This window comes from Octopus bimaculoides, chromosome 22 (genome assembly GCF_001194135.2).
Source record: "Octopus bimaculoides isolate UCB-OBI-ISO-001 chromosome 22, ASM119413v2, whole genome shotgun sequence".
NCBI lineage: Eukaryota > Metazoa > Mollusca > Cephalopoda > Octopoda > Octopodidae > Octopus > Octopus bimaculoides.
Window position 1 is genome coordinate 13657672 of NC_069002.1, and position 1371 is coordinate 13659042.

General features: G+C 38.1%; 1 protein-coding gene across 3 annotated transcripts in view; it reads right to left on the minus strand.

The window, feature by feature from the left end:
• The window catches only part of LOC106874179 (DNA-directed RNA polymerase III subunit RPC5), a 32155-nt gene that overhangs the window by 16040 nt on the left and 14744 nt on the right, over window positions 1-1371 (minus strand). For all 3 annotated transcript variants that reach the window (XM_014921836.2, XM_052975778.1, XM_052975777.1), the window contains exon 10: window positions 1217-1337. In XM_014921836.2, the coding sequence (XP_014777322.2) occupies window positions 1217-1337 (121 nt within the window). The remainder of the gene's footprint in view (window positions 1-1216; window positions 1338-1371) is intronic.

The following is a 1371-nucleotide window of genomic DNA, read 5'->3' on the forward strand; positions in this document are numbered from 1 at the left end:
AACATCTTATATTTGAAACTATATCTCATGTTTAAGAAAACAAATGCATTTTACTCTGTCTTCCTTAGCTACATTTTCTTTCGTAATACGCTTTGTCTCCCTCTTCCACTTTTTCATTTTTTTTTTTTTAGACGCTTGGCAAACACTTTTTCTCCCCTTGTCACAAACACACTATTTCTTTCTTTCTCCCTTTCTTTCTCTCTCTCTTTCACGCGCGTACGCACAGATTTGACTTCGCCATGTCAACAAACTTCAAAATTGGTAAAAGTTTATCGATTTTTACAGCTATACGCAGGTGCCTCTTTGAGAAAAAGTTGACAAAAACACAGATAGGGTCATGAACAATGTCCTCCTAAAATTGGAGCGACATGCGTGCTAATTTGTGGACGTGCATAACCCACATCACGTACACACACACACAAACATCTTGTGTTTTATAGATATTGATGAAGCAAATAATCCTTTCTACTATTGGTACAAGGCCTGAAATTTTGTCAAGAGAGGGGCCAGTCAGTTGCATCGACTCCAGTGCTCAACTTGAACTATTTTATTGACCCTGGAAGGATGAAATGTTAAGCTGACCATTCAATGTACAGATGGATGAAATGCCACTAAGCATTTAGTCTCGCATGCTAACGATTCTGCCAGTCACTGCTGTGAAGTAAATGAAATAATTCTAATGCTTTGGATGGAATCATTTAAAGCTTTAACAGTTGTCATGGATTTTTTTCTGCTATTTAATCCTTATGACACCAACCTCCACATGAGGCCACCCCTGATTTTATGATACAAACTCCCTGTTTTAAAGTTATCTCAGTTAAAAACACTGTCAGAATTTCAAGGTGGCGAGCTGGCAGAAACGTTAGCACGCCGGGCGAAATGCTTATCAGTATTTCATCTGCCGTTGCGTTCTGAGTTCAAATTCCGCCGAGGTCGACTTTGCCTTTCATCCTTTCGGGGTCGATAAATTAAGTACCAGTTATGCACTGGGGTCGATGTAATCGACTTAATCCCTTTGTCTGTCCTTGTTTGTCCCCTCTATGTTTAGCCCCTTGTGGGCAATAAAGAAATCAGAATTTCAAGTTAATTTATGTTCCAAACATCAACTGACAAAATTATTATACTAAATACTTCATTAGATTCAAAATAAATTGAAACAGAAATATGATAATGAAAAGAAGAGACAAAAAAAAAAATCAAAAACAGTGGCAAATACCTTTTCACGACCCAACAACCTTGAACAAGTACAGCAACTTGCTGAAGGCATCGGATAACAGCAGTTGAGTCGGTTCCTTGAGGTAAAAGGGCCAGCAATTGACGGAACCTGATGACTTTTGCTGGAGGAAAGAAGGGAAAAAAAAAAAAAAAAAA